Source organism: Zophobas morio, unplaced genomic scaffold, assembly GCF_036711695.1.
Source record: "Zophobas morio isolate AGI-343-1 ecotype UQ-CSIRO unplaced genomic scaffold, CSIRO_AGI_Zmor_V1 ptg000005l, whole genome shotgun sequence".
Classification (NCBI taxonomy): domain Eukaryota; kingdom Metazoa; phylum Arthropoda; class Insecta; order Coleoptera; family Tenebrionidae; genus Zophobas; species Zophobas morio.
Window position 1 is genome coordinate 15,639,086 of NW_026972110.1, and position 26,961 is coordinate 15,666,046.

The following is a 26,961-nucleotide window of genomic DNA, read 5'->3' on the forward strand; positions in this document are numbered from 1 at the left end:
CGAAAAGGTGTTCGGCTCTAGTCGTCGGGGTTGCAGGGATTCCAGTGGCGTAGGTTAAATATGATTTCAAATTCACAAATAAAATATTATCACCCACTTTTATATAATTTTAAATTACAAGGAAGATATGTTTTGTACTACAAATAATTTGTAACGTGAAGCATATAAACATTTATTTAATTATAAAAAATATCACTAAATGTGATATTTTAAATCAAAGACAGTTTTACGTGAAATAAAAATCTCAATTCTAGACAGAGATTGTATATTCTAAGAATTATTATGGTGCCAATAAATAATACAGAAACGGCATTCAGCCACTAATACGTGCCTCTAAAGTCATTTTCTGTTTTGTTGGATTTTGAAAAAAAAAGTAAGTAGTTATATTAGTGTTTTAATAAGCAACAACATGTATTATCTGATTCAACTCTACCTACATCTGTGATATATTCGACGACATACGTAATACATGTTACTAAACACGCCATTTTCTATTTCCTTGAAAAGTGCATTAAGACTGTTTATAATATAAAAGCTCGATTAAAATCTTGAAATCATGTACGTTGCTAATTTTTAGTAGGTCATTAGAATAACGAGATTGCTTATAGAATTATCTATTAACTGTAACAAGACTGTATATTCTCTGTTTATTGTATCATCATACTAATAGCGTCTCTAATCGTTTGAAGTCACCACAAGCGCTACTTGAAATTCTCTATAGTACCTTCAACATAAAAGTAAATTACATTGTGTCATATGCTGAATGCGCAGTGGATATGCAATCATAATTCTTGGATTTTTCTTCGTTGTGGACTCACCTCACTTTGTGGATACTTCATACTGCATGCTAAAGATTTTTCTGTGTGTTTTTTTTTTAGTAGGTCGTTAATATAGTTGTAGAAGAAGATGAATGAAACGAAAAAATATGACTTCATAACTTTTATTAAATCAAATAAAGTTGTTATAATATATTTTACACACCTAACAAAAAAGAAAAAAGGTAAAAAGGCAATGATATGATAAATAAGTAAACTGTAAATGGTTAAATACATATAATGATATCTCTAAATCTGTGAAATAATTGTGTAGTAATAATAATTCACTTAAGTTTATCATTATTTTTTCATAGAATCAGGTAAAAACTAACACATACATTACACATAATCTACAGAGAAGTAGAATATAGGATTTGTTGGTAACTATATCTAACATAATTTAAAACTTAAAAAAATCTAAGATCTAGTCAATATAGCAAGTAAAAACTGGCATTTAATGGCAAGTTTCATGTCGATTATAAATTTATAAAACGTAGTTAACAAGTTGTGCTTTCAAAGTTTGTATAGGTAGTTAACCTATAAAGAAAAGAGTACACATAACGTGGTGAAGGAGGGATCATTCAAAAATGATCCTCAAGAGTATCATCAATTAAGTATACAATGTTTTTTTCAAAATATACAAAAAGATAGGAAACAAGCAGGTACAAAATTCTAGAGATGACGAATATTGCAAGGTTCCCGTTTGCCCGAACCGTATGCTAAAAAAATAGCAATTATCTCTATATTAGCATCTTATTTACAATAAATTATTTAATTCCTTTGAACAAAGCCGTTAGTGCGAAAAGGACATCAACTAAAGCTCTTGTATATGTTTGTTTAAAAGACTATATAAATATTATAAGCGGACGGTGTAAGTTTTATAAAGAATAAAGGTGCAGGTTAACACCTAAATTGTTCGACCATTCCTTCAGGTAACTCTCTTTTCAGTCCATCCGTTACAATCCAAGGCAGTTGTTGATATGAAATCATAGATATGAAATGGCACATTTAATTCTTCAAGTCGATTGGTAACTAGCGCGAAATTAGTAAAAACCCCTTTAAAAATCTAGGAATCGATTCTCTATGATTTTGGTCGACGTTCAAGGGGAAAGCTTTTTGACTCTTTTTTATATTTTTCTATAAAAATACACAAAATAAAGCGAATATAAAAATTAAATAGTTGCAGGTAACTCCCGACAGGTAAATTTATTACATAACTATTAAAATATATAATTCTTTTTTGTAAACAGTGTAAATAAAATATTTTTTTAAGTATGTACAGTGCCTTGACTAGGTATATCGCATATATTAGTGGTTCCACACGATCTGTGTAGTGGTAACATTGGAAAAATAATAAAAGCTTATAATATATTACTATAAATCCTAATTATACATTATCACGTAAAATTGTAACATAAGTTTCTGCTCTCAAGAGTATTATCTTCAGGTTCGCTATCTTTTCTTGGTCACGTATTCAAAAGATCTTGTCACAAACAAAAATTGTGAACGCCAGAAACTGTTCTTGAAATAACGGTTTCCGATTAGCTTTAGTGCTAAATTTAATCAATTCGCTTAAATTGCTTTAGCACTACCGCAACACGTAATGTAATTACATCAATTAGGTAAAACTAAGCCTACAAGAGTAAGCAACAATAATTTTTACAAAAAACGTAAAAAACATCAATTGTAAATAGTGATGTGTCTTCTCAAAGTGGAAAAGGTACATATCATGTCTAATAAGTTTAATGTGCATAAGTATTGCAACACCAAAAGTTGTTTAAACATAATTCGGAATTACAAAGAAACTGCCCAAAAAACGGCCAGCCCCAGACTAAATCATTGCCTCAAAAATACTTTTTTAGGCCATGACCCATTCGGAATTTTGGGCAATTTCTGCGGGGAAAGACTATACACGTAAATACGACCTATATATATCAACAAATCACATAGAAGAGTTTATCACGTTTCGAAAAATATTAACTAACAATTTAGAAAGGTAGGCTAGCGACGAACATTCTTTCAATAAGGGGAGGGGCCGGAACCAAATCTTCCAATTTCAGATAAAAGATCCTCTGCAGTCCTTGCACGCTCAGGGACCGCAATTCGGGCAATTTGCCCAATAACCTACTGAAATAGTGCGCCTTCCTCTGCGCCTCCGCGTTGTACGTCACGTGATCTCTCAATGAAGAAATAATCTTCATCTGGAGTTGCTCCACACGGTGAGGTTCTTTCAGCCCGTGGCGCTCTGGAAGCAAGAATTTCGCATGTTAACACTCTTGTTGCGCCTTTCGCAATCGATTTATTTCAAGCATTTCAAATCGTAAATAAATTTGCACAACATAGCTACGAACCGTTGCCAAACTGTCGAATATTTTTAAACGTCCATCTAGATTACCAGTTTGATTGATAAAAAAATTAGGTGGCTCAAGGAGAAGTCTGTCAAAGTCAGTTCCGTGAAGATTATAGGTATTCGTTGCATATTCGAGGCGAATTCCGAGCTCGCTATTCCAACAAAACGATCAACAAGCGGTTAGCATTTTTCGACTGATGGTGGTTTTGCATTTTCGACATGTTTTAGACTATCTCGAAAACCAGGAATTTTAAGTATGTTTGAATCCTCTCAACTGATTTCGTAACATATACAGAGTGACTCAGCGTAAGGACGCTCTTGTTGTGGACTGATTTTTTTGCCAACGAATTTGTCGTGTGCACTGACCAGCTATAAATTATTTTTTTTTAGTTATTTATCTGATTTTATCGATTTCTTAAATTGAATTAATGAGAACACCAATGTTGCTCACATATGTAGTTAATGAATGAAATATTTCCTAATTATTAAAAACACTCTAAAATTGGACCAAATTTGCAATTTGAGTGGGTTATAAAATATAATAAATTCGGCGAGAAATCGATAATTAAATTCTAGAGTTTATGATCAACAATTTAGCGTTGTTTGTTCTAAATTAACTAATTAAAATGTAACTATTCGGTTTTGTTATGCAACCTCATAACATCAAAGTTTTAGAAGTTTGAGAAGCAGTTTTTATGTATTACAATATTTTTACATTTATAGTCGCCAAAACATTTTACGAAATGTAGTGGATTTATAAAACTGATTTATCGTCGAAGATTTCATCTGAAAACACTACCACTTTAGAAGACATAAACATTCTTCTTTGGTGTGTTCACTTGCTAGTCCGTTTTCATTTCAAACACATAATTTTGATTTTTTATATCTACTGACTGATACTCGATAGTTACACAAAAGTGAGTGACATTTTTTTTAGGTTAGTATGTTGCATATATACCGGGTGACTATTATTAGTGATTGAAAAGCAAATTTTTGTGTTGGCAATGCTGAAATTTTAAAGAGGTTGCCAATTTAAAAAAAAAATAATATATAGTTTTAATAAGTTTCCTGAGACAAAAGAGATAAATAAGATTTTTTGTAGTGGTCTTAGATATTTTCTGAATTTGCTTCTGTTTAATTTTGCGAAAAGAGAAGTATCAAAAATTTGCTAGCTACACCCGATGAAATATGCACATTGCGTTACAAAGAATTGCAGGATTTGCAAAGCTAGGGCGTCCCTCGTAATAGCGACCCTGATTCTTTCCCAGGAGCAGGCTAATAATAGCCGTTTAATGAAAAAAATGCAACGTTATTAAACTGTTACTTGCGTTTGCGGTGAGCTTAATTTATGTATAAAATACTGTGCAGTCATGGTCTTTGTACCTGAATAAATTATGCCTCGGTGAGAGTATTAAATTAAAATCACGCATTTCATACGACGGCCGTATCGTGATCCAATTCCGAATTCGATTAATTTCAAATATCATCAAGTTTCAATCAACTTTGACAGAGCTTCTCGTATAAATAATTTATAACCTCCGACCTCACGCGAATCCATCAACAACGACACGGCTTCACTTACCGGTGATCAGGGTGAGGGCACACAGACATGCGAACGCCGAAATGTCTATCTCCATCGCCATCAGGCCGCTGCAGAACTCCATGATGGCATGCAGCCAGTCGCCGAAGGACCTTTGACACTGCTGCTTGTCCAACACGACCCCGTTGCAAAACGTCAGCTTCGTATCGTTCGGGTGGGTGCGGTAAGCTAGCCTCAAAACGAACAGTTCTAAAGAAGCCGATTGGAAAAGCAGCTCGCGATCTTCGGGACACAAGTCTTGGAAGCCGGGGATCTTGTCGGCGAAGTTCTTGATCACGTCCACGGAGGTCGTCAGGAGGGTGTAGAATTGCTGGATTTTCTCCGCCTCGGAGATAACAGGCTCGATGGGGCTGGGCTCTAAGTACTGGGAGTAGTCTAAGTTTGCGAGATCTGGCGTGGTGTCGACGTGCGCTCTAACTAAAGCCGTGATGAGGGAGACTGGAGGGCTAGGTGGCGACTCTTGAGGGGACTTGGGCTTGGAAGGCAGCCGTCCCCTCCGACCTTTAAGAGAGTCCGTCCGCACTACTTCCTTGACCATCCCGACCGCCAAGCACTTCTGGAAGCGGCAGAACTGGCAGCGGTTCCGCCGTCGCTTGTCCACGGGGCAGGCCTTGTCCGCTAGACAGACGTACTTCGAGCCCTTCTGGACCGTGCGCTTGAAGAAGCCCTTGCAGCCCTCGCAGGTGCGCACCCCGTAGTGCTGGCACGCCGCCGTGTCTCCGCAGACGGCGCACAGCTGCGAAGGGCTGGGGGGCGTCGGTCCTTTGGAGCCGGACTCGGCGGCGCCGCCCGGGGAGCTCGCCGCCGAGGAGCAGGCCGAGGGTGCCGCCATGCGGAGCTTGGGGCTCTCGCTGCTGCTGGTGGACTCTGAGCGCTGCAGCGGCAAGGAGGCCCGCCGCTGGCGCGGGCTCAGCGTGGTGCTGACGTGCAGCTCGGAGGTGGCGGTCTGGTAGGCGGGCAGCGAGTAGGAGTCCTGCGACATGAGGGCCTCGAAGCTGGGGCTGCAGGTCTGCGGGGGCGGGTAGTAGGGGCTGGCGGTGGTGTACTGGAGCTGCTGGTAGTCGTAGTGGTGCGGCGCGGTGACGTGGTGAGGCGTGGGCGGGTGGTGGTAAGAGACGTTGAAGCACTCTTCGTCCATCTTGAAGGGCGCGTTGTAGCGGACCGAGTAGGTCTCCTGGAAGCTGGGGAGAGGCGCCGGCGAAGCGGGCTGGGACTGGAGGGCGACTTCCGGGAAGGGGTCGAGGTCTTCAGGGGGCAAGACACTGCTGGGGTCGTCCGAAAACGGTGCACTCAGCAGATCCGCGAAACTGCTCGAGCCAAACGGAGTCTGGAACAAAACGCACCATAAATGGGGGCATCGCAGAGGGACTAATTATAAGCGAGCGGCCGTGTCGGTCGGCAGGTGATCGGAGACAGATTGTTGTAATTGTTATCTGGGTTCTAGTATAGACAGGGGAAGGCTAGGCTAGCACGCGGACCATGAAGAGGCGTGGTCGCCTGCTACCGTTTCATTGGTAGGATGGTGAACATGCGTCGGCGTTTCTAGAGGGACGCCGCGACGCCCAACATGGCCGCGTGACACGGAACTCTCGCCTCAATTCGATCAGGGTTTCAATTATTCACTTCACTTACTACCTTGGATTAGATTCTTTCCCTTTATGTTCTTCTCTGTGGCAAATTGACCGCTATTAAACAACAGCTTTTTGTCCCCATGTTAAGAAGGAAGGTCGACCCTTAGTATTAGAAAATGTTAGTCTGCAAAGTGCATGCGCATAATTTTCTTGCATTACGACCACAAAACGAAAAAGATATTAACGATGTAGCGGTTGATTTCATTGGATAAAAATTTCGCCTTAAATTAACCTCGAACACTGATATATGGGAGGTAAGGTAAGTAAGTGTTCGTGTGGACAAGGTGACTAAAAATGATTGTCCACGTTATCACCATATATTACATATAAAATGTCGGCTTAATGTCTACTATAGTTTTAGATTCATTAATAAAGTGTGAAAAATGACCCGATACCTTGCTCTTGTCACCTCACTTGTTCTCAAACTCTGTATAAATTCTTACAACAGCACACAAAATTTACATAAATTACACCGGGTTTTCGCAAAGCTCTCGTAAGTTGTCCATAAAATTGTTAATACTGACCATAAATATATTTTTCATTAAAATAAACGACCATATATAAAATAAACTATTAATTAATCTTTTAAATAATTCAAAAGTAGAACTTAAATGGCTATATTATATTGCTGCGAGTTCTCGATTGTTAAATAAAACCTATAAATTAAATAAATATATACATATTTTTTTAAATGAAGACATTTTTTCAAGCAAATTATCCCACATTCGTGTTTTTAACCTAATCTAACAAACTAGGGCTGCATAGTTTATAAAGTTTAATAACTACAGTTTTCCTTACCTATACATATTGCCATCCGTTGTGTTATTCTTATTATTGCCAGTGGTAATATTTGGAAGAAGCATAGTACGAATAATGAAAAAAATAATGACTGGAACAATTTTAAATAAAAACATAAAGTACAAAAACAGCAGATGTAAAACAATTTTAACGAAAACGTAAAATTAATTAAAAAATTATTAAATTACTCAAGACAGGGGACAAATGAAAATTTCTTTATTATAATTATTTTGACATTTTTTTCAATTTCATTTTTATTTAAAGAAAGAACATTTACTAATTAATCTATTGACGAAATTTTAGCTTTCAGGCGTTAAAACTTAATTTGCCAAAAATTTTTAAACCTTAAGGTGGCAAAATTTGCTCGATACCTTAAACTTCTGGATTATGTTTCAATGTACATATATCTTATCGCTGTAGCTGCAAGTATATCGTTTTACAAAGTATAAGGTACAGTAAATTAACTGTAACAACCACTAATTTTGTTATTTTCGCTTCACGCAACGCTTTATCCAACATTCTTCGAGTCTGTCGGTGTCGTGTTACCTTTTTTTGCAGTAATTTTGGTTTTGTAAAACATTCAAACTTTCGTTCACTGCTGGGAAAGTATTATTATGTTGTCAATTTAGTGGTAAGCTGTCCATAACACGTTTTGCTGATTTTTTGGGAAACTTTGATATTTTTCTTAAATATCCTTTTAAATTCATTTATATTTTTAAGTGAACTTTTTCTCCTTCTGTACTCTACGTTGCACAGTGGGACTTTTGCATTTCTAGCAAAAACTTTAGGTCTCTTTGTAAATTTTTCGGCACTAGTCATCTGACTTCACTACAAAATAGCTAAATTTTCCTTTGTCTCTCGAAATTTAGATACAATTTGAATTTAAGGAATTTAGTGTAACGTAATGCAAAAAACCTGAAATGATGATCACTTTTGCTGTTTCCATCATTAACAGCTTTCTATTTAAGTAAGTTTCCCATTTTTATCGTGGAATGACTCTTTTCTTTCGTTCAAACAAATTTCCGATTGCATTGTGGTCTTCAAAATCGCAGCTATTGCCCACACACACACAATTTCAGTGAATGCGCATTACAGAAGCATGTTGTGTAAGAAGCATTATTATTCGCTATTAATTTACTTTAATTGGTTATTTGCAGTGCGCCTATTTTAAGTAATATGTCTTTGTACGGATATGTATGGCACGGGTACGCACAAACATTGGGAAATTACCATTAATCCTACATTATATTATCTATTATTACTAACTATTCGGAACATAACTTTTAACAAAGGCACATAAAACGAACAAAAAAATCTGATAACACCTACGCCTCATCTAGACATTAGAGAGTTCCTACAACTAATTGAAATCTTGAAGAGAATGCGCTTGCTTAATTTTAGAGTTGTGCTTAAACGAGCCATTAAAGCTCAACGTCTGGAACATCATTTCCTTGAGTACCCTCAACAATGAAGGAGCAAATATTTTGAACACATGTTCTTGTCTTGTTACTAATCATTTTAAATTTAACACAACACTTCTGTGTTTCTAGAAGTTACTTGGCTGTTGTTGAATGACTGTGTTACTCCAAATCAACGACCGTGAGAAGAAGCGAAGAAATCAAACTTAAAGTGAGTAGCTTTTGTTTTAAGAGGACTACAAACCTCTTTGTCCTTCTAAATTTAATTGTCGTGTAACATTTTCTCGCAAATAGAGCGAAGTGTGCACTGATGGCACGACATAATCTATCATAATGTGTACGATAAATCTTAGGCTGCAATAACTTTGTAGAGATTATACCCTTATGCTCATAGTTACTATAATTATGGAAGTTATAAACTGGAATTTAATTGCAATAATTACTACGTGCTCATAGTCGCTATCTCCTATCGTCCCGTTGCAAAAGTCCTCCCCCATTGTTGCCACACAGAATTCTAGCACACCCTGCGCAAAGCGTTACCTTAGATCTTGGAAAGTGAGTTCCGCGGCGTTGTTGCTCTCGACTTATTTGTCCCGTCGGACAATGTTGTAAATAATCGTTCGGCAAAGGTATAAATAAAGCTTAAGCCGTGCGTCAGATTGCTGCAGTATTTATAACGGTAGCACGCAATGATCGTGGATCTGAGCCACGCATCAAGAATCCGAAGGCTGAACCACATACCACAATTGCAAGCGTTTCCGTCGGCAACAACCAACAGCTGATCCAGTTCACATTCACCACCAGATTTTACATCTTAAGCTAATGTCCACTCAAGTAATTAGACGTAATTACAATGATTAGATACTCATCTGAAGACTAACGACCGTCCATCAATTACTTTCACAACATTGGGACTTGCAAAATCCTTTATGATTTCGCTCGTCATCTATTATTGCACGTTAAAACAAGATTATGGCCGGGTTTGATTGATCGGACTATTTTTTGCCGGTGCATGATTTATCAAGATTTGGCAACAAATATGGACACATTGGCCAATTTTGACCCCTTACGTCATAATCCGTACCCATCGGGTTGTTATCTGATGGTTCGCGCTTAAGGTAGATCCCTGGTGAAATGTTTTTACACGATCGGCTGTTACTTAAGTATTTATTAAGTTAACACCTGGAGAACCCGCAAAAAATTTAATTGTACCACTGAAAGATTATGTCTTGACCATCAAAGTATGAAGATATTTATCACTATCACGTAAAGCGTGTAATTACGTGTTAGCTTAGGCGGTAATTAAAAAGCAACTGATCCACATAATTGATAGAAAAGCTCGTCACGTATTTCGTTGTGAAAGGTGGCATCATCAGGATTGTTATTAATTAATAGCCTTCATTAAGAGTTAAAACATGTTAGGATGGCTGCTTGTACATTAAATCGGTAATTAACAAAAGCGGGAAGTTTGAGTATGTAGACGGTCTGTAAAAGGCATAATGAGACCTTCGACTTGTTAAAGATCCATTTATATTAATTTTTTTATTTTAATGGATTGGTTAAAAAATTGGTTGGTAATGCTCGAAAATGAATTTCTCTTGACGTCAATTATTAACAATTTCTGCTTGTTTGTCATTTTACTTTCCAATTGTTGCAGAATTGAGGTTGTTTCCTTTTTGGATTTAAGTGTTGATAAAAATATTTACAAGTTATGGAATTATGGAAGATTGCAGATAGTATCCCTAATTACTTATTTAATGATAATTTGCCTTATAGAGATGGCCGGAAATCGAGGCGGGAATTTAATAAGCAAAATTGGATTGCCCCCGTGCAAATATGGTAATCGACAGATGGAACAGGGTGTTTGCGGTATTTATTTTTTTTAATCCAATGAAACTGATTACCAATAGATTAGCAGGTATTACTTTAGTGGTATGCAATTATTTCTAATGAATTACGTTATTGACAAATATTAAGCTGCACTTACACAGGTATGGTATTGGCGGCATATCAAAGTAATAAATTTTAGATGCTAGGTTTAAGAATTAATATTTTTGACTATCATAAATCAGCTAGTTATAATTTTACTTTTTGTTAGTGATACGTGATAAAATTACAAAGTATACTAAACGGGTAGGGTAAATGTGTACAAGAGTGCGAATATGTATAAGAGTACGCAATGATGATTTCTGCTTATTAGTGCCATCTGGGTAAGATGAAGTTATACCATTCAGAATTTAATGCTAAACCTGAGATAAAGGTGCAAAAGTGACCTGAATATAGTTTATAGTTTGGTCGTACTGACGATTTTATGTTCACACGTTGTGTGGATGTAATTTTTACCGCTCATAGTTTTAGTTTTTGTAAAGTACGTACCAGTTCTTTTATTTTACAGTAATAATTTTCATTAGTTGTAACTTTTAAGGTCTCATTATACACTAACAGTTTTATACTTTCTATCCATCAAAAGCTTTTAACTTTGAAAACATTAGGTTATGTACAAATGTACAAGAGTGCGCAGCGAGGTATTGTATAAGAGTGCGCATTGCTTGCAGTACGTAGTCTAATAGTCTCGGAGATACATATCATACGATAATGAATTACAGTGGACGCCGCTTAATGTGATCACTTTGGGACTTGGACAAATTGATCACACTAACCGACTGATAACAATAAGCGAAAACCACCATCAGAGACAGTAAAACTTGAAACAAAGCAAAATCATGAACAAGACAGTGTTCAGTATGCTGGTAGATGAAGGTACATAAACATTAGAATTTATTTTTAATTATGGTTATCATTCTGAGAAAGGAACTCTTGATTTCCTTTGGTTATTTTAGAAATTTGTTAAGAAAAGGCTGAGATTTTTTTTTTCCTCTGATAAACCGACATCTCGTCGTTTTGACGTGCTCATTTTTACATAAGTACTACTCAAATTTAAAACAAAAAAAAATCGTTCATTCAAAAGACGAAAACGCACTGATTACTAAAGTCTGTCACTGATTGTGGGTCTATAAAGTGAGTACTATAAGCGAATGTACCTTTTGCGACCAAAGAATGTTCATTAAAACACAATGCTAGTTTCAGTCGTCTCGCTTCCCCTAAAAAGCAATTCCCGCTTGTAGAAGAATTGCGAGATTGATCACAATAAGCGAAATATTGATCACAATAAACGGAAAAACTGTAATGCACTGGTATTGCGTGGGCCCGTTCCAAGCCATTTTGATCACACTAAGCGGTTGATAACATTAACCGTGATCATATTAAGCGGCGTCTACTGTATTTAACTCTACTACTTTGTACTGCTTCTCAAGTTGTGTGGTGGTGGTTATGGTGAATTTTTTTTTATTTTTACTTCCTGAGCGTGTTGTAATCGAGTCCGTCGACCGACTCTCTATTTTTACGTTTTCTCGACTTTTCAAGACCCCTAGCGTACGAAAAAATAGGTGGCCCGTTTTATGTGTAGTCTGTAGTCACTTATTTCCATTTATTTTCACCTTAGAAACAAATATTTTTTCATAAAATGTAATGCGTACTCATAAGCGTTCAAATGCGCACTCTTGTGCAATGAACTGTCTAAGAGTGCGCATTTACACATGTTGACAAAAATTGAAATTACTCTTAAAATATAGTGGTCTTGGGACGTACAATTAAATATATCAGATCTCTAAACATGTATATAACGAACCCATATCATAAAATTTGTCTATCCAAAAAAATTAAAAAGTTATTGACAGTTTTCCACTAAGTGCGTACTCTTGTACACATTTACCCTATCTGTCATTTATTATTTTCAAGTTATCATTATGTTTCCTCTGCTATAGATTTCAAAGTTGATTTTTTTAATGATGTCACTCGGGTACTGAACTTTATGCAACAGGAGTAATTAATTCTGTAAAATGTTAATCGCTCTACACAAATACCGTGTGACAAAACGAAAAAGCATATTATTGCGGGTACCCATCTCTCCCAATTACATTTTATAGTCCTAATAAAATTGTACGATATTTACCGCCGTTATTAAAACTTTATTGCTACTGAGTACATCATGGAACGTAATATCATCCAAGCACCACTTACTTTTTTACAGTTAAAATTATCTCTGTTTGAAATCTCTTTCTGAAATTTTTGAATTCAACTGAAATATGTTATTTAATATCTTTTTCATTCTAATAAACTTCGTGGAATTCGAATACATAGTTTTGATCGGATCGTCTGCCTACAACAGAGATAGATGATCTCATTTATAACATGTCTTGGTACTTCATTTAGAGATCGAAGCTTGTACATTATTGATTTTGTTACTCATTTATTTGTATGTTCAGAGTCAACATGATAAATATGTTCTGTCTTCTTGGAAAAGAAGATCATCAGATCTGAAGGCACAATAACAATGGATCAGCAATCATTCAGTACAATCTTCAACGTTTTATGTTTCCTGGATGACAATCACAGAAACCCTATCATAACCAAAATCAAGGTTCATTGTTAGTAAAGGTATCTACAGTTCCATTGAACATGATACCAACTGAACTTGGCGTTAGGGGTTAAGATAGGTATGAACAATTAATTATATTTAGACATACACTAAATATAAGAATGTTTTGTGACCAAGAGTTGCCATCTATTCAGTTTCCACCAACAAGGAACATTTTTCACTTATTTTCCTTCATTCTTTAAAGCTTACTTTCACAGATCTGACAAAACTCTAAGACAGCATTAACAAAGGAAAACCAAGAAACCAATAAGTGAGAACAATTTTTCGCGTTTTATACCTTGAACACTAACAATTTATGTCCCCGTCATTGGAAATCATTTTAATAGTGTAGCATTTCAACGTTGTAGGTGTTGGAGTGAATACCGTAATGGGTAAAAATTATTTCAGCCTGACCATCGCCCGAGCGCACAGTTCCCCCCGAATAAAACCCCCGATTAGTCAAAAGTGAGCACGCATTCACTCCACAACGCTGTGAAAAGCTCGAAAAAAGCGCAGCTTTTTTCTTTAATATATAAATATTCATCAGCTGCGACGCGAATACGATCATTACGGTAATTAGTTAATGATCGCCGATAAAAAGTGTCGGCGGTGATTGTGACAGACACGCCAGTAGTTGTGTTATGGTGATGCTTGGGCGCCGGCGTGCCGTGAGAACTTATTGTTGTTGGTTGGCAATGTGAGCGAATACGATGTTGCTACCGTGTTACTACCATACGCATGCCTTTAATTGTTATAGTTGCACGATCGTTTTTCAACACTTTGTATAAACTTATTAGCTGACCGATATTGTTCAAGACAAGACCGGTAATGAACGTGTCTGCGCCAGGAACGGACTTATGACTAAGCGGCTTGTGGAATATTTTATTGTCAAGGAGCGAGGAGTTTGCGGTTGGAATTTAATCATTCAGAGACGCAAGAAAGGAAAAATTGCAAAATTTACAATAGTGATGCATTTGTTTTTATTCATATTGAGAATATGGTTTTTGAATTATCAATCAAGTGTTGTCGTCTTAAAGATCGTGTAACTTTTTAGTTTATTATATATACCTTTTAGGATGTTTTTAGACAAAAATAGGCCATGTAAATCTAGTAATTTGGTTGACAACTACTTAATTTCGTATATGCAATGTTCCTTAATGAAAAATTAAATTTATCATGTGAGGTTAAGGGAAGAAGAACAAAATTTTTGCGTGAATATCAACATCACAAAAAAACAAAATTATATAAACCCTTTTACCCTTTTCTTTCGGATAAAACATAGATATTTAGTAAAGGTAGTATATGTAAAAAAACATGACAAGACGATTCAACACAAACTGCAAATAAAAAAAACGGGAGAAGGATGTAGATTGTAGTTCACGCTAAAGGCAAAAACAAAATCTGGCGATTGTCATAATATGAATCAGGAAAATTTTGAAAAGTGGTTTAAAGAGCAATCTTCGGAAGCCGTCTGTTTTTATAATAAATAATGTAACTACTTTTGAATTTCTATTAAAATCCGGTTTTGAGTCAGAACCCAAAAAGTATGTATGCAGGGGCTCCGCAAAGCTCTATATTGGGTTCTCTTTAGTTTGTTTGTCAATGATTTAGCAGAATATCATTCTAACAATTCGCCATATCAGTAAGTTGATGATGCTTGTTTCATAATCACTGACAAAAATGGGTCTAAAATAACAACAGCAGGAAATAATTTCATTAAAAGCATGGCAGCAAGACTAAACAACGTTTGTAATAATTTTTTTGGAGATGATACAGTCGATATGTATACAGCAATCACGTTATCTCGAATGTCTTTTCAGTACTTATTTCAAAAATTTTGGTAAAGTCATCAAAACCGTTCTAGATTAACTCTAATTTGGTAATCTAAAAGCGATTATCGTTATTATGATTTGTCCTGAGTTTGTCAATATGGACCACAACTAAGTAAGCTTTGTTTATTTTGAAAAATGGTGTTTGTAGACTTCAATATTTGTGAAGCCTATAATGCTGCCCATGTACAGTAAGTAAAAAAACGATAACTAATAATATATATTTAAGGAAATCCTAATAATAGATAAGTAACAAAGTGAAGTACTCAAACAAAAAATTATACTACTTTGTAGTTAGAAAATGGGAATTACTACCAGAAGCGCTATCAGAACAGGTTTTATAAATTACACTTAGGTTACACTGTTTACACCAGCTTCATATAACGAGGGTAATTATTAGGTAAAAGCGAAAAGCAAAACAAAAGTAGGAACGTTTAACTTATTTAGGATCAGTTTATTAACAGTCAATAGTGTTTTATGACTTATTACGTAACATGAAATTTTTGTAAACTGGGCCTTAAATTTTAAATGGTGCCGAAATCTCGTTAACTCGAAACGGTATGTGGTACCCGTTGAATACAAACATTCTCGTTTTTATTGTTTTTTCCTTTCAATTTTGAAATTTAGCAACGTTTTCAGCGAAATTTATTCGGTAAATAACCACTTTCCGTAATTACACGTCTGCACAGCAATACCATAGACGATCTCCAACACTTTGCGCCATGTAACCGCTAATCTCCCCATGCACGTTTCCACAGACCAAACATCGCATCCAATTAGCAATTATCTCAGCCCATCTTCTCGCATTGCGTAATTGGCTCTCTTAGTAACAAGATATCATATACCTCAGGCCGATTTTAATTGTTAACCAATCATTTCCGTCATTGTTGCGCAACAGCGGCCGGTGGTAATGCAATTTCAGGGTGGAATTCACGTCAATGTCTCGGATTTTTACCAGCGTGGGTACAGAGATCTGATATAATAACTTTTAATTAGTACCGCTCCGTCACGGATGTTGTGCGATCACAAAAGGACACACCATCGGTGCCTTATTAACGGCCGTTACACGTTACTAATACCGAAGTTGCAGGCAATAAGTCACCCGCTTGTCATGAGCACATTGTATAGAAGCGTGATCTCGCGAGATGATAACGGTAATATGATATTTTGTTTTGTTTTGTCTTCACCATTATGGCGCGAGAAATGGCCCTGGGTTGCCGTAGGGGACTGAACGTGATGGCAAGGAGGAGGCGTTTGGCACTCGTTTTCCAAGCAAAGGCGGAAAATCCGCGGAAAGCTGGTCTAATTCGGCGGAGTGAGTGGAGAATGGAAATGTGACAGATCCGGGAGTGTTGCATGATCGATGACTGCACACAACGTGAATTAATATCAAATGAAATAAGATCTTGAACACATTCGTGGAAAAGGAACGAAAAACGAAAATATAGGGGTGGTACCTAGTTTTCAAAAATAGATGTTAAGTTAAGAGTTTTTTTCTCTCCAAAGAAAGTTTCAAGAATTTTGAAAAAATTATATTGGTTGTGAAAGAGACGTCTAGTGGCCTTGTCAATTTCTAAAAAAAAAACGAGGACTCAGATTCACAGCGAGTCCAAGGTGCACTAATTTATGGGTGTGCCACCTACTTTTGAAGGAGATGGATATGCACAGCAAAACAAAAAGTCAGTAAGGACATTGTTAATTGTGGGTGCATTTTATTACACTGTTAGTTAATTTTTACTTCACGAGCGTCAGCACATTTGGTACCACTTTTTGTAAAGCAAAAAACTATGATACGTGGTTTTTATCATCATGGTGACTGTTATCATTTTCTGGTCGTCAGTTTAGGCGATTCCACACTTTTGCCACGCACCGTATATGTCTGTAATGGATTATTGTAACACTATGACGGAACGGATTCTTGTATATGTGAAACTTACATTGAATTTTGAGTCATCTTTCGCTAAAACTGTATAATTGAGTGGAATTTCCATGCGCAAACTGAGAAATTTATCGACATATCCACTCGAGAAACAAGGAATTTTTAACTTATACATATGTATGTACTACAAACAACTATATTTGGCCAACTTCTTTGAATATTGTAATGTGATCTATGCTAATTTCCCGTTTAAAAGAAAAATTATGTCTAGTCTATCTCCCGATCAATGAATTATTAAGAATACCCACCAAACCAGTCAGTTGCTTAGTCGACAACATTAATATTTCCAATGTAGTTTCAGATTTAGCTACACAATGATGAATATCTCTTTCCAAATTATTTGAATAAGAAATTAATGTTTGTCTTAATTTTGAAGGTTTGAATAATTAGTCGAGTCTAGAACGCACATACTCATATTTCTTCGATACGCACTTAATGTGTGAATTTAATTTTTGTGCAGTGGCCAGACTGGTCAGAGGTCAGTTCGACTTAGTTGGAGTGTTAGGCAACTGGACTCTTTTTTAATGAATATGGGGGCATTGGCATTAATTAATGATGAAACGATTGTATAACTAATTTGGTTAAGTAAATAAATTGTAGGTTTCAGCAATGAATCGCTTTTTCATGCAAATTTTCATAGAGGATGAGTTATTAACAAGTAGAAACTTCTGACAGCTTAAAATATACAGAATGTGGGAAACAAGTAGATAGCGTAGGTCAAAAGAAATTCGTTCTAATTTGGCGATCACTTTTGGGTTGTCATGCAGGTACATTTCCATCTCAAAACTCGTCAAATTCGAATTAATTATTTAGTTTTATCAGGTCGTAAAATTTTATTAGACCATTAACAAAAATTAAAAATGTCACACTTACACCGTTTAAATTGTTCGTTCTTCCATTAATCATATCACTGTCAAAATAAATCATAGCCGAGAGGTGGAATCTTCAAGCTCTTCGTTCGTAGAAATTTGTCTAGAGTAATTCGTAGTTCGATAATTTCGAGCACGACTTTTTTTAATATCGGTCTTAAAATCTGCGTCCAGTTGCGTTATAAATTTATATGATCATTACAAAAGCCTTACATAACGAGTCTTCCAGCAAATGAGTTTGTACATCTCTGGCTATATTTTACACCTTTCCGTGCTTCAGGTTTTTGGGAAAGTTCCATATATCAAGATGTAATTCACAGTTTTAAAATTCCAGCGCCATGTGCACGATGCTTTTCGACAGGATGCATTTCACAACCTCTCCAAGTGGCAAGTGAAGCGAGAAATATTAATGTATTAATTTGGTTTTTGACGAAAGCGACCTCAAAATACTACAACGGGAATTTTCTTTCCCCGATGCACTAAATACGTCCAATAAAAGTAATTTATTTGGTTGTGATAATGAGCGCGTATTTTGTCAATCCGAGGCGTGTCCGTGTTTTGGTATTTTTATTGCCGCTAATAAAAATTTAGTAAGATTAATTAAGCACATACCTGTGTCTGGAGCAGAAGCATACTTGACTGGGGACTACTTGGGGCGGAAGGCTGCGCGCTCGCCGCCACCAGGGGGGCACTTGACACTTCGCCCTGTACTAAGACTGTACCTGAAAGAGAACACACCATAAGTACGGAAGAGAGTTATAAAAAAAAGCAGAACAACCGTGACCTAAGCAGCTCTAACACCTCTACCTAAAACAATATTTCACAGCCTTTTACAGAAATAGAAAGCGACAGAAAAACGTTACATAACAGCCGAAGACTTTTTAATAGGATTCATATTTCACCACTGGCGATGTTTTCGAAGTAGCGCAGCCTACGTCGAGATATCCCGATAATTTATTAATTATAACAGCTTTCAGCGGACCCCGACAAAAGAGCTTTTAGCGCTAATTATGGCAAAACGTGATACAAATTCTTAAGTGATGATGATGGAGTGGTAACGAGCGTTCAAAATGGACTAAACTTGTATGCAATTATGCAGGAAAAAATACACACCATTAGCATTAGTAGCGAGCATTATTATACCTCCATTCCGCAGGAAAAAATCACATCCATTCTCAGAAAAAGTGAAATGTTCACTAGACTGGCACTGACAAGAGTGGCGCTCGACAGGGTTGCAACACCTTATATAACACAGGGGCGGAGCGGTATCACAGTCATTTCCACAGCCCACCGTGATGATCCGGCAGCCTCTAGGGACCGGAATCGCTGATATTTGCAGCCCTCTTGTAATCAGGCCAGACTTGGGCGTTATGGCCCGTGACGAGCGCTTTGTATGGAGCTGTATTATGTGGGGCTTTATGCCATATTTAAAAAAACATATTGCCTGCGATTTTATTACATCCGAGTTTTATGATTGCATCCTGATTGCTGGACGGGGAAATCTATGCGACGACGAGTTGATTAATTTTACTATGGTTTTAGTGTTTTTCCTTTCATCGTGGCTCATAAATTGTTGATTAATTGCGTGTCAAGGTTTGCAGATTTTTTCAAATTTGGAAGTAAAAGCGACGATTCGTGGAAGTGGTAAAAGTCTGACGCTATTCCGTAACCAGAGACATCGTTTCAGGTCGCACCGAACACGAAATGCGTTAAATTGAATACAATAATTGCTAAAAAGTACAAAAATCCTTGTAATCGTACAAACCACGGATTGGACAATAAGTCAAAAAATGATATCTAGTATTCATATGTAATAATAATAATACAACAAATATCTAACAGCGCACCACTGACTACATCTACAACATAACGCAACGTTTTGGAAATGGAAGATACTTATTATGTGCACTTTAGCACAACCTACTAGAAAATCATCTAATGATAGCTAAGTGTTTCCATAATTACCACTTATTAAGTATTAATGACCAATTATACCCTTAATAATGTGGTATAATTACTTTGTTGGTGTGCATGGTAGGCCCAAAGTAATTATTTGTTTTATTTGTATTTTTTACAAACAATATTATTAACTCTATATAAACAATAAAATAAACAGACAATTAATTATTATTTATTGTTGTTTGAAAAACCAACGTCTTTGTGTAAATTTTATTTTCTTTCGTATGCGGTTGTATAATATTTGTACATACAGGGTGTTCAAAATGGCTTGCATAGAAACAAACGAAATTGTGTAAGCAAATATGGTTGGAATTATCTACCTATATTATTTACTAATAAAATGTAATTAAATTTTGCAGTCGCGAAAGTCTACACTAGCTTTTATTTATGTATATGGAATTTTGATAATACGAATTTAAAATTCACAAATGTCAAATAAATCAAACATATCTCTTAACAAAAAATTAGTTGCACTTGTAGTAAAAAAACAATAAAATATTAGTATGGTAATTATACTCTATACAATAATAATGACGATGATGCATAAATTTCTCAATAGATCAGTTGACCGATTTAAGAAATTACCTGATTCCCTGAACGTGAATCAAATCGATGCAACACATTTTTATAAATCTATTAGTCATAATGCTAAAAGCTTTCTAGTCGACTTTGGGTGTATTTATTCAGTAGGAGTTACGAGACAAAATTTTATATGCAAAGAAACTGTTAAAACAAACACCTATAACATTTCTTAAAGTCATTGCCATCGTTGTGGTTTTTCAGACATACAACTTACGCGTTCTTAATAAAAATGAATTTACTCTTCCAATTCTCCTTCAATAACTAGTCAGTTCCGTTTAATAAATGTCAGGTCATAATCTGTTAATCACAGTTATTCACTCTTGTTTGTTTATTGTCCGCAAATAGCCACTTTGTGGCAAGTATGTGTAAGTGTTCCATTACCGACAATCCAGCCAACGCAACACGCAACAGAAAATGTGAAATTACAGAATCGTTCGCCACCCATCAGAACAGGGAAGTAAAGCACCACCTCGGGCGAACTCCTCAGAAGTACGGCGTTGTAAATGCAAAACCTGATGGGTGTGGGTAAATTACCATGCTTCGTGATCAACCCGCTGAAAAAATCGCCGACTCTTTGTATCTCGTAATTAAAACGAAAATAAAAGCATCAAGTGGAACACAAAAGGAAATTCTATTAGCGTCGGGCGAATTTATTGTCTACTACACAAACAGCACAAATCATAAGCCATTGGTAAATCTAATTACATGCGAGACTCCCCGTCATATATCTCGGCGTGCTCTACAAAGTCATAAACAATGCAACCGCTAATTGCGCTACAGAGCTTTTGCGGCCTGATTGATCGTTTGAGTCGCCAGGTTTCGCGTCTGATCCACCACTGGAGTCTCCGCTGGAAACTGATTTCTGGTGATGTTTCTCGGCTAATGGTTTGATTAGGCCGTTTGTGCGGCGATTTTGCCGCGGTACGGACGAAATTCGTTATTTATGAGGCGCTGACTGAACTGAAAATCGCCTCAGGAGAAAATACTTACGTAAGTGAATTTAATTTTGCCTGAATCCAGTATAACCAAAGATTTTACTGCCTTTTTCACGTCGTTGTTTTAAACACAAAGTTCGCTACTAATTAAAAGTTATTTCAAATTGTTTACTATAAGCAAATAAATGTTTCATGAAACAGTGGATGAAAAATTCGGAGCCTTAATTAAATTTATAAACTGTGTCTTAAAGACAAAATTTGGATAAAGATTTGCATTTCATTGTGTCGGTATGTTGGCACTGAAACGTGATAAAAGTCATAAATGTCGACAGTTATGTGCCGCAGGATACATGTTCTACAAAAATTAATCATTTTCACAAAAAAGTGTTTTATAGACTCCGCTTTCCCTTTTTTTTATTTCATCAGTTAGATGTCATCAACATAATCGCAGTGTTGAGTGATTTAAGGGCAATGTCAATCTGCACCGATTTGTGTGGTCTGTGTAGCAATAAAGGCATTATTCGTTTTATTTTAAACTTATTGATGTAAGTGGTATGAATGTGATACAAATTTGGAAAGGTATATTATTTTTAATTGTCAAAGGACAAGTCTGACAAATTTGCGTCCTTATCACACATTCTTTTAAATAATAAACACTCAGTTTTTTTTTATTTCCAGGAAAAGAACTTGAATCGACGCAGTTGTGACATGCTCAAATTTAAATTACCCAATAACAAAATAATGCTTTTCAGTTTTATTTTTATACGCAGGATCCTGTATTGAAATTTTTAAGTATTGTTCAGAGAAGTTTTTTTTTTGAAATTGTAATTTTCACTCGAATTTTTACTTCCTGGGCGTAAATTAAGGAAGTATTGTAATTGAGTATATCGGACGACTGGCTATTTCCATGTTTTGTCGACGTTTCGTGACCTCTAGTGTAAAAAAATTTGGTCTCCTGTTGCCCTCTGTCTGTCTGTCCGTCTGCCGTCGCCCCAAAATTTCATTAGTCAGATAATCTCCAAAACTAGTGGACTGATTGTTGTCAAATTTTATGTGCACTATGAATATGGTATAGAGTGTAAAATTCTAACCAAAATTTAGCTAATCGTCCCTACCAACAATAGAATGGCGTCATCTATAAACTTTACATTAGCAAATTTTATAAAATAAGACATTCCTGCACCTGTGGTTTATGAATCCGTGTTGAATTTTTACCCTAGACATTCAGATGTTTGAGAAAAAGTTCAAACTTGTATAGCAAAATTTTGCAAATTGACTTTGAAATTGCAAAGCCGAATGCTTGAAATCTTGCAAAAAAAAGGTTTTAAGGATATAGGAAGCATGATAAATCGTTAATTAAAATGTATTAGTTTACGACCTTCCGAAAAAATGATGACGTCATCTTATAATTCTACAGCATATATATATTTTTAATTTTATAAAATAACATCCTCCTGCATGTGTGATTTACGAATCGGTGTTGAGTTTTTACAAAGAGGTTTCAAGATATTTGGGAAAAAAGTACACATTACCTATATTACATTTTACCATTTAGAAATTGCACTATGTGAAACCTTACAAATATTTTAAGGGTAATGGAACCATGATAAATCGTTAGGTAATCAAAATTTGTGCGTTTGTGAAACCTTCCCCCCCTCCGACGCATAAAATGATGACGTTTGATAACGTTGCCTTACAATTTGTTCGAATGAATTTTTTTCAAATTTATCAGTGTTTTTGGGTGTGGTTTAACTAATGAGTCCTCTATACTCTGCGTCGAGGAGACAAAATCAATCAAATTTCAATTTTTTAATCGCTGCTGCTTGTAATATGAACGTGCTAGATAATAGTCGAATTCTTGCAAACTATTAACATAAACGGTCGAAGTTAAGCATGTACTGAGAAATTGAAAATATGTACTTTTTCGCATTGGTTACATCGTTCAAATTTATTTCATATTGTCCACACTTGTGTGACCGTGGCCTCTTGGAATTTGGCCCCCGCGGCGCTGGAACTGTGAAGGTGTTATTTAACCACTGGGTTTTACTTTATAGAGTACCTATATCACAAAACAAAAATCGTAAAATCAAATTTTATAATTTTTACAACAAGCGGGAGTTGTTGACCATACTACAACCTTCGAACATTTTTTTTTTGTGTATTTAATATGTAGATATTTATTTCCAGTTACTATATATTTAGAAGATACTAGTTTTGAAAGAATAAAATAAAATAAAAACATTATTTCCAGTTACTACATTTAGAAGATACTAGTTTTGCAAAAATAAAATAAAATAAAAGCAAAAGTTGCCTTCATTTGTGGTGAAATCTTAAGTGGTACAATCAAGTTTATGATTGTGGTATTAATCAATTTTAAGAAAACTAAAATTCCCTATTACAGTAGGTATACCGAAAAATAAAATCTATAGCAGCCACCGCGTGTTTTTTTTTTTGAAGACAAAAAGGTTTTACGAAGCTCACCGTTAGAAACTTATTTTATGACCTGTCTGTTACAAGTATTAAAAAAATGCGGTTTAATAGTGAATGCAGTATGATGTCACAATGACAGTTTGATCGTATTTCTTGGAACAACAGACAGGTCATAAAATAAGATCCTAACGGTAAAGTCTATAAAGATTTTTTTGCACTCGTCGAAAACGATACGTGTCACAGATAAGAACTTTATTCAAAAATAATAATAAGCATTGTCAAAAGCTACGAAGAACACGTTGACCGTAAACTGTCTATTTGAAAGTATTTAAAAATAACTAGAAAACGATTTCCGTTACTTTGCGAGTGAAGCTCGCGACAATTTTAAAACCTACACACTTACAGACGTTTTCTCTGCATGTAAAACAAACCCAACATGAGTTATACTCCAGCTTGCTAATAAACTCAGGCATCCGACTAATTGCTTTACCTAGTTTTTGCGGCTTGATTGATCGTCCGGGTCTCCGGGTTTCGCGTCTGATCCACCACTGGAATCTCCGTGGAGCGGTTATCGATCGTTTCATTAATTAACGATTTTGTTCAATCGGCTCGAATTGCTCGTGGGTGTCACGAGCTTTTCGCCCGGACCATAGTTCTCATCGTGCAATTTTAATCAAAGATAACCCATCGGGCCTCGAGGGATTATGCAAGTAGGACGGGGCACATGTGAGACGCCGCGTATGGAAAACTTCAACTTTCTTTCAATATAATGATGAGTCTACATCGTCGGTTATTAATTATGACTTTGCGCTTCTTATGTAACGAGAGATTGATAAACGGCTGCTAACTAGGTAAAAGTATGGAGTCTGCGAGATTTGCGTCACGTGGAGAAGTAATGTTAGCGAGGAACATTGAATGCAGTTTTGGAGAATCCGAACAAATTTGCTATTAGTGTCATCGTAACGAGCAAAAGTTGATAATATATTACCGGAGGGGAGACCGCACGGGTTGCGAAAGTTATTAGCCGATCACATTTATTTATACACGAAATTCTTTCTGCGAATTTGAACCGAGAATCCGATGATAAATGGAATAATTTAGGACAGATTTTTTTATATTTTAATCGTTTGTTGCTGTGACTGTTGGACACAGTTAGAAAGCTGAAGCTTTAAAAGTGCTGTGTGTAGCGCGGTTGCTATGAAACGAATGAAATTGGAGGTGTCTGCGGACGTAATTAACCTGAAATCCCCTCGTTAACGCGTTGTCACGCTGATTGAAAATGCATAATTTTAAATGCGGAAAAATCCGTCGAGGTGATCCATGGTAAACCCGTTAAGGGCATATTGCCTAATGGTAATTATTGTTTTCCTCTACCATTTACGTCGCAATAACGCAATTTCTATACTTAAAAACACATACCACACGCAATTATCGAGTGGATGCATTATTCAGGGAATGTCGGGCGATTGTCTTCAGCGTCTGCGTTAGCGAGAGAGAATTTTCGAATCTGACATGTAATTCAAATCGTTGTTTGTCTAATGAAGTTTCATTATTCGCAAACAATACGTGAAGAGATCATCCACAGTCGTCTCAAATGATTGTGTCTGCTTTCACTGTTTGCCTGCCCCAGGCCAAGTCAGCGTTCGCTGGTTCAGCGGTTTTACGGCACCAATGAGGCTTTGCTCAGAAAGGTAACACCCTTTTCGTCGATCCGCATGACAAACGAGTAATCTTAAACCGGGGTTCGTCGCCTAACCCACCGTCGGGGTCTCCGCGAAACCGCTTCTTTCCGTCAAATGTAAATCTGAAACCTGAAACCAATACATAATAAATCGTTCAAAGCCCACGCAATTTTGCAATTTGAAACGAAATTGCACTCCCACCTGAGATCATGCGATGAATAATAACATAATAAAACGGCCGGGTTTTTGTGAAAATTTTTTCCGGTGATTTAGAGTTATTAGGCTACTCGGTTTGGGCCGGAGGCTCTGCGTTTTTCGTTTTTTACGCCTGGTTGTGGTTCGACAGGCGTCGACAGTGACAACGAATTAATTGCGGTGAAATATCGTGGCGATTGTGCTAATTGTCAAAATAGCGGCGGTTTCCGATCGAAGATAATTAATATCGGTCGGGTGACACTTTGCGCATAAATCTGGCTTATTGTGCATACCGTAATGGACCGATACGTATGTAAATGATGGTAGGCGTGTTCATTGTTGGAGTAATTGTTTAAGTTATTCCGTTAGATTCGCGAGCAGATATATCCTCGAAATGCATCGTGGGAACACTTTCTATCGGATAATCAATTTGTTGGAAGGAGAACGGGACAGAATCTCGTACATACCATCATCGGCGGCTGTTCATTACATCGTAATCCCGACTTAATTTATTATTTATATGGCCATCAATCAGCTATTTTCGTGTAATCACCTTCAATTACGCCGAAGACTTCTCGCTAAATTGAAACACCAAATTTGGGAGACCTAACGAGATGCCCAACGTTTCAATCTCAGCCTATAACTTGATACGATTTAATTATACTATATTCGCAGTCATTACTCGTTTTTTAGGAAAAGAAAGCGATTTACATAAACGCCGCGTGCTACAAAAAAATCTCAATTATTTTGAAACATCGTTAATATGACGCAAAAATCAAGAGTAATTACATCAGTCCGAAATGGACCTGTTCATCTAAATTGGGTCGACATGCGCTCGTTTAATCTGAATAATTATAAGAAGTGTCGCTTAATTATTACAGATGGAAAGTTATGACCGGAATCAAGACAAAAACGCCATAATTGAATTTTCTCCGTTAAATCTAACATCTCTCAATGCATCTTCACAAATTACACAAGTTTATTATGTAAAACGCTCAATAACGCAACGCATTAATCGAATATTTTAGTCCCGTTTTCCGTAAATATGCTGCAATCTGGAGCGAAGAAGCTGGTTGTGACACTCTTTTCGTCGCCTCTGTTAAGCAAATCATCACGAAGATCCAGTTTCAGACTGTCGCAACGGCAAAAACTGGACACCAGACGAACGATTCCTGGATGTGGGCAATTGTGGTTTTTTTCAGTATTTGCGTTACAACATAATCTATTTAGCATGTAAATTGTACTACGTTTCAGTTTTTCAGTTACAAGCCCAAGTCGCAGTTGTTAGTGCGTGAAGTAGGAGCCGGTCGTAACTTCCAAGTCTAAAAATTATGCCATTTAGCATGCAATTATCCATTTAAATGAGATCACACTGTGCATATAATGCAAAGCTATGGTCATCTAACGTTCGCATTTTACGACTCGCTAACACGTATATAAGTACATTAGATG

At 36.3% G+C, this 26,961-nt stretch overlaps 1 protein-coding gene across 1 annotated transcript in view; it reads right to left on the reverse strand.

Annotated features, from left to right (window-relative positions):
• Positions 1-1,338: 1,338 nt before the first annotated feature.
• The window catches only part of LOC135122846 (probable nuclear hormone receptor HR38), a 45,556-nt gene continuing 19,933 nt past the window's right edge, over positions 1,339-26,961 (reverse strand). Inside the window, exons 2-4 of the mRNA XM_064047297.1 lie at positions 18,339-18,448; positions 4,748-6,092; positions 1,339-3,060 (exon numbers count right to left, since the gene is read on the reverse strand). Of these exons, the coding sequence (XP_063903367.1) occupies positions 2,804-3,060; positions 4,748-6,092; positions 18,339-18,448 (1,712 nt within the window). The 3' untranslated portion in view covers positions 1,339-2,803. The remainder of the gene's footprint in view (positions 3,061-4,747; positions 6,093-18,338; positions 18,449-26,961) is intronic.